The 6207-nt window shown below is 41.1% G+C and overlaps 1 protein-coding gene across 2 annotated transcripts; it reads left to right on the top strand.

Moving 5' to 3' along the window:
• Positions 1–489: 489 nt before the first annotated feature.
• tbc1d20 (TBC1 domain family, member 20) lies at positions 490–6174 on the top strand. Of its 2 annotated transcripts, none has more exons than XM_058055122.1 (8): positions 490–905; positions 2592–2777; positions 3021–3101; positions 3173–3359; positions 3465–3566; positions 4284–4425; positions 4753–4931; positions 5000–6174. In XM_058055122.1, exons 1-8 carry the CDS (start codon positions 854–856, stop codon positions 5256–5258), a joined length of 1188 nt encoding a protein of 395 aa, XP_057911105.1. In that variant the 5' UTR covers positions 490–853; the 3' UTR covers positions 5259–6174. The 2 variants fall into 2 exon arrangements, with proteins under 2 accessions (XP_057911105.1, XP_057911104.1); XM_058055121.1 differs by having other exon boundaries at positions 490–911.
• Positions 6175–6207: the final 33 nt, after the last annotated feature.

Below are 6207 nucleotides of genomic sequence, written 5' to 3'. Positions count from 1 at the left end.
ACATTATATATAATATTAGAGGAAACGAGACGACCCGGAGGAAACACATGCACAGGGAGAACATGCAAACTCCACACAGAAATGCCCAACATGCTAACCACTAGCCCACCATGCGGCCCCATTACTGGTAGTGTAATGGAAAACATGTATGAAGCCCTTGTCCAGTTATGAAGTCCTTGGCATACTACCAATAATTCCTCTTATACTGTAGTTGGTCCAACAGGACAGAGGCCAAGTCAATGGTGATGATGTAGGCTGCAGTAGTCTCTCAGATGTCATTAACAAAGCCTTTACTGAAATAAATCCAAATATCCAAATACATAAGTACTTTTAAATCGAATTTCTGTTATGTTTATGAAAAAAAGATCTACATATATCAGTCCGTGGTTTCTACTGCTGACTCACACGTCACGTCAGGTCAATCTTGTTGTTCATTGCGGACACGCCCTCTGATGGACGTGACATCATTTGACCATACGTCATCACACATTCGACGCTGCGCATGCGCAAATGCCAAATTGGAGTGACGTCGAGCATCGGTCGCCCTAGCCAAAACAAACATTCAAACAAACATGTAAACACTTCCTTCAGCACTGCAGTAGTTTCGTTGTCCGAGTCGTGAGTACCGCGTTGGGATCAGAGAAGTATTAATATGGGAGCCGGATGCACAGCAGAGTTAGCTTGAGCGAACCTAGCGGCGAAGCTAACAAACTAGCCGGGCCATGTTACCCTAATAGGCTTGCCGAGTAAACTAAGCAGATGGCAGCCACGAAAGATTAATCTGCGGCAAAAGTCAACAGTATGTACGACTGAAAAGGTGGAGAGAGGGCCACCACAAACAAGAGGAGGAAACATGAAGACGTCCAATGCGGTCACTGCCTCGGCACCGGTGAATGGACAGCAAGGTAACGGTAAGCAGGACGCTGGTGAGCCCGGTTAGCTGGGGCCAGTCGTGGAGTTTGCGGTTAATGTTGTTATTATTGGGGATTTTTCTCAATTATATATTTTGCATTTATAGATGTGCATGATATTGATTGCCATAAGCTGCTCACTGCATGGCAACTATCAACAGTCATCTGCTCTGGGCGCAATAATGTTCAATTAGTTTGTAGCATAACTGTAATATTATGTTAATATTTGGATCTGAAAATATGCGGACATTTTCGTGAAACTTTCGTGGAATTCCCATTTATTAACAATACAGATAATTGTAACTGTCGTTCAAGCATAAAATGAAATTAACCACTGTTATTGGCGAGACAAAGAAGATGCATCATCTTCAGAGCCCTTCACAGTTCAGAATCAGTTTTGTTGGCTTACATAAGAAAGGAATTTGAGTTCAGTTAAAATTAGCTCTCACTGTACACCTCGGTTTTAAGGTCACAGTTTGGTTCATTTTTTTGCTTTTGTGTTAAGAGTTAAAATAAAAAAAATATATAAACTTCTGGTAGGTAAGTTTTCACTAAAAAATTCTCCACGATTCATTAATTCAATACGTTTACATGAGAAATTTTTTGTCTTTCCGATGGAATCTTTCTTAATGGCTTTTCCGAAAACAATGGGATACATGGAAAGGAATATTCCAATCTCTTGTCTACATGCGCTGCTATAATCAAACAGAATAGTCAATGGGGCATGCAAGGTAAAACATTAACATCAACATCATGTGATACCGGGTTCCCAGAGTTTTTCTTTCACTTGTTGGAATAACTCCGTAATGCGAGTTTTTCGTCCGTCCAGTTTTGAAATTTAGTTTGGATCAAAAACAAACTTTCCACAGCAGTCCAGTGCAGATTACGCTCCTCCATCAGATAAAGCCTATCGCAGCTGATTTTGGTTGACTAGTCGCTAGTCAATCACAGGGCACAAATAGAGAAACAATGTCATTGTCTCATTTGCATACATGACCATATGATTAAACTCATTTTGGTACATGTTTCTATATTTCTGACGCATAACGTTTGAGTGTTAAGTTGCAGTGTGATGAGTTTAATGATGTTTGTAAGATTAAATTGTGAGTCAGACTGTTATATTGAGTAAAGTCCTTTTTTCCAATGGGTTGATAAGCTCGTCTTGAGTTTTTTCATAGCTCATGATTAGCTCTTCTCACATAAAGAGCTAACTGGTCCTTGTGGACTCTTGGTGCTACTATATGTCATTTTATGACATGGACACATGCGGCTTATGTATGTTATTTTTGACATCCCTAATTTTAATTTGGATTGATCAGCTTAAGTGTAGCAACATTACTAAAAAGACTGTAGTCAGTGACTTGGTATATTCCAAAGTTGTTGCTCTTGTTTAGAAATGCAAACATTTAGATGTATTCAGGTTGAAAAAAAATATGGCTCTCACGGTAATACATTTTAAAATATGTGGCTTTCTTGGCCAAAACGGTCCACAACCTCTACTTTACGATCTATTGTACCATTTTTTAAGGTTTTTGAAGTCCAAACAACAGCTTTGGGTTGTTAATCTTTTCAAAGCACATTGACCTCATCACATTCAAGGGTCTACAGATGTGAAAAGTTCCACAGTAGATGATGATGATGATGATGATGATGATGTTGAATGCACATGTTGTCTATCAGACTGGGACAGCAGGTGGCAGAAGAAGATGGTCGACATTGCTCAGGCCCTGCAAGCAAGTCCAGTGGATGTGGCGGCTCTCAGGAGGATGGCCATCAGCGAGGGTGGCCTGCTGACGGATGAAATTCGCTGTCAAGTGTGGCCTCGCCTTCTGAACGTCCCACAGCACATTTTGGATCAAGATCCGGGTGAGTGTACATGAAAAAGTACTTGCCCCCTTCTAGTAGGTTTGGATATTTTCTCCCTTCACAATAAAGTTTAATTTAAAAACTGTATTTTGTCATCAGTTGTTTTGTCATTGACTAATATTTAAATGAGATCTGACACATATCAGTGTGGAAAACATGCTTTAAAAAAAGAGAAATCACACCACTATATGTAATGGCCAGTAATTGCATATCACTTCCGCATATCTCATGTTTCCTCTGCAGAAACAGTAGAGCGGGATAATAACAAGGACTATAACCAGGTGCTACTGGATGTTCAACGTTCTCTACGAAGGTTCCCACCTGGCAAGTACTGATGAAACATTTCTGGATTTTATCATGTTGAGAGTAACATGGTTTTGGGTGCGCTTGCCCAGGTATGCCAGATGAGCAGAGGGAGGGTCTCCAGGAAGAGCTCATTGACATTATCCTGAGAGTTCTGAAAAATAATCCTCAGCTGCACTATTACCAAGGATACCACGATATAGTCGTCACCTTCCTACTGGTAGTGGGCGAGCGTCTGGCGACTGCTCTTGTGGAAAAGCTCTCCACGCATCACCTCAGGTACATTTTCTCCCGACTTTTTTTTATCCTTCTTGCCTCACTGCATTTTCAAGTTCAGGTTAAGGTTAAGTTTCTTTTTAAGGTGCTCTGAATTTTCTTTGTCAGGGACTTCATGGATCCCACCATGGACAACACAAAACACATTCTCAACTACCTGATGCCCATCATTGAGAGGGTCAACCCTGAGGTGCATGATTTCATGCAACAGTAAGAGCAACCTAAAATTTTTGCAAACCTCACCCACACGAACCACAAAATGCATCTTACAGATGTCTGCCAAAGTCGGATTAATTCCAATATGGATCAAAACCTTTATAAGATCTCTTGCGTTTGTTTGACACCTGAAGTCCACACTCAATGCGGCGGCACAATCACATGAAAATCAAAGAGACCACTTTGATATTTTTATCTAATGTATCTATGTATTTTTTATTTATTTTTAGCAAAAAACACAAAAGCATCAAATGTTATATATTAAAGACAGAGCTTTGTTTTATTATTAATTAGTATCAAAATGTCAGCTTCTTCTCTTTACATTTTGCCTTTTCTGCTTTATTCTTTTCTACAATATTTCTACAATATTCCGCTGATTCCTAATCATATACTTATGATCAATGATATAACTATACCTGCCACTTACATATTAATCACCAACTTCCATCCATTCATTTTCTGTGCCACTCATCGTCACTAGGATCGCGGGTATGCCGGAGCCTATCTCAGTCAGCTCCTCTTGGGAACAGCACTTCCTCATTGTCACTATAGAGACAGACTGGTGCATTCAGTAACACTCCGAAAATCACATCTTTATTATGTGTGGACATATTTCACACATCGTGGCAAATGGTGATTTAATCATGATTCATTTTAAAACTGATTAATTTGATTGAATATTATATATATATATATATATTTGATTCCCAGGGCAGAGGTTGGCACCGTCTTCGCTCTCAGTTGGTTGATCACCTGGTTCGGCCATGTTCTGTCAGACTTCCGCCACGTCGTACGGTTGTATGACTTCTTCCTTGCCTGCCATCCACTGATGCCCATCTATTTTGCAGCTGTGGTGAGTTCCCTTTTCTGCCACTGTGAGCCCAACCCAACCCAAAGAGCTGCAGAATCGATGTGTGCTGCTCTTTTATTCATGAGGAGTAACAAATAAGCCCTGGTGCATTAGGAGGTTTGTGTTTGTTTGAAGCGGCGTTTTCTGGCGATTTCCATGATCAATTCAATGTAGCTGACTCCTCAGATGAAACTTCATCCCCTCATGTATAGTCGTTTGACGGGTGACAGTAGCTCATGTCATAAGTAAAACAGAAGGAATATGTTGGAACTAGTAAAAGATCCTCTATAAATCCTCTGAAGTTGTTTTATTTTGTTTGTGCTGCTGCAGATCGTACTTCACAGAGAAGATGAGGTGCTGGAGTGTGAGTGCGACATGGCGATGGTCCATCACCTACTGTCTCAGATTCCTCAGGATCTGCCCTACGAGACTCTCATAAGCCGAGCGGGAGACCTTTTTGTCCAGTTCCCCCCCTCGGAGCTGGCAAGAGAGGCCGCCTCACATGACTGGTACTTGTCATGTTTTGTGCGTTCATGTTATCTGCAGCCTGTTTATCCGCCTCTCTCTGCCTCCCCAGCATGGCCACCACCACCTTTAAGGACTTCGACCTTGCCTCGACCCAGCAGCGGCCCGACTCAGTTCTCCTCCGCCGGCGTAAACAGAAACAGGCAGCGCTGGAGCGCTCGGTGGCAGGCTCTACAGTGACCCAACCGTCCGTGGCGCGGCGTTTTGTTCGTTTAGCCGTTATGGGCCTGACGGTGGCTTTAGGGGCAGCGGCGCTCGCTGTCGTCAACAGTGCGCTGGAGTGGGCCCCTAAACTGGACCTCTTTCCTTGAACAGAAGTAGTACACTCCAGTGGCACAGTTCTTGACTGAGCGTGGCTCCTTCACAACACCGGTTACCTCGCCTCTAAGCCACCCCTATGAAGATTACTCTAAAATGAGAAGACTTTCTTACTCCGTTTCCTGTTATTGCTGTCATTTCTACTTGGTAATAGCAACAACTGTTATTCTTATAGGAATTTATGGGAGAAAAAAAACATTACTTAGATGCGTGTTTTCAGTGTGCGTATATATTAATGAGGTATTTCATATCTGAGACCAAATAGAGGATTTGTAGAATCCTCTCCTATTCACTAGAGTTAATCGTTTTCTACATGTAATAAGATGTAAACAAATGGCACACAGACACATGTAATGCAAATTTAAAGCCCCTGTTCGCGCTTGGCACCTTTGACATTCCTATGATTTTTTTTTTTCAGCACAAACACCTTATAGGTTTTACGTCCCTGTGTTCCTGAAGATACCGATGTGGGTGTTGACACAATTTATACACAATATTTACAATAATTCACTGTTCTAAGGTTAACCTTTGTATTTATTTATAAGCACTTTTAGCTGAAAAGAGCACGCTAGTACAGCAGTTGATGCTGAAGTTCACTTGATTGTGGTTTCCCCAATGTGGAAGTGAGGGGTTTTACTGCTCTTAAGTCATTTTTTTGCAGGATTGTGCAGCTTTTTTGGAAGTCAGCCAGGGACATTTTTATGTAAGGCTGACATTTGATTGCAAATTGGAAGTCACTAACACTGGTTGAGCTGCTAAATGATAAATAAAAATGCTTAAATGGTTGATTGGAGAGTAAATAAACGTTTTAACTGGTTTCTCTGTTGCTCCCATTGCACTAGTTTTTTCAGTTTCGTTTTAATAAAAAAAATGTAAAGTTGTACAAGAGAATGCTATATTAAAACCTTTAAGCGGAAATGGGTGTTTATTGTTTGACTCCGA

The sequence above is a fragment of the Doryrhamphus excisus genome, chromosome 18 (assembly GCF_030265055.1).
Source record: "Doryrhamphus excisus isolate RoL2022-K1 chromosome 18, RoL_Dexc_1.0, whole genome shotgun sequence".
NCBI lineage: Eukaryota > Metazoa > Chordata > Actinopteri > Syngnathiformes > Syngnathidae > Doryrhamphus > Doryrhamphus excisus.
This window is presented reverse-complemented; position numbering and strand designations above follow the sequence as displayed.

Coding starts and splice junctions, on each gene's coding strand:
- tbc1d20 (XM_058055121.1), top strand. CDS start 854: ATGAAGACGTCCAATGCGGTCACTGCCTCGGCACCGGTGAATGGACAG. Junction 912..2,591: donor GAATGGACAGCAAGGTAACG/GTAAGCAGGACG, acceptor GTTGTCTATCAG/ACTGGGACAGCAGGTGGCAG. Junction 3,102..3,172: donor TCTACGAAGGTTCCCACCTG/GCAAGTACTGAT, acceptor GCGCTTGCCCAG/GTATGCCAGATGAGCAGAGG.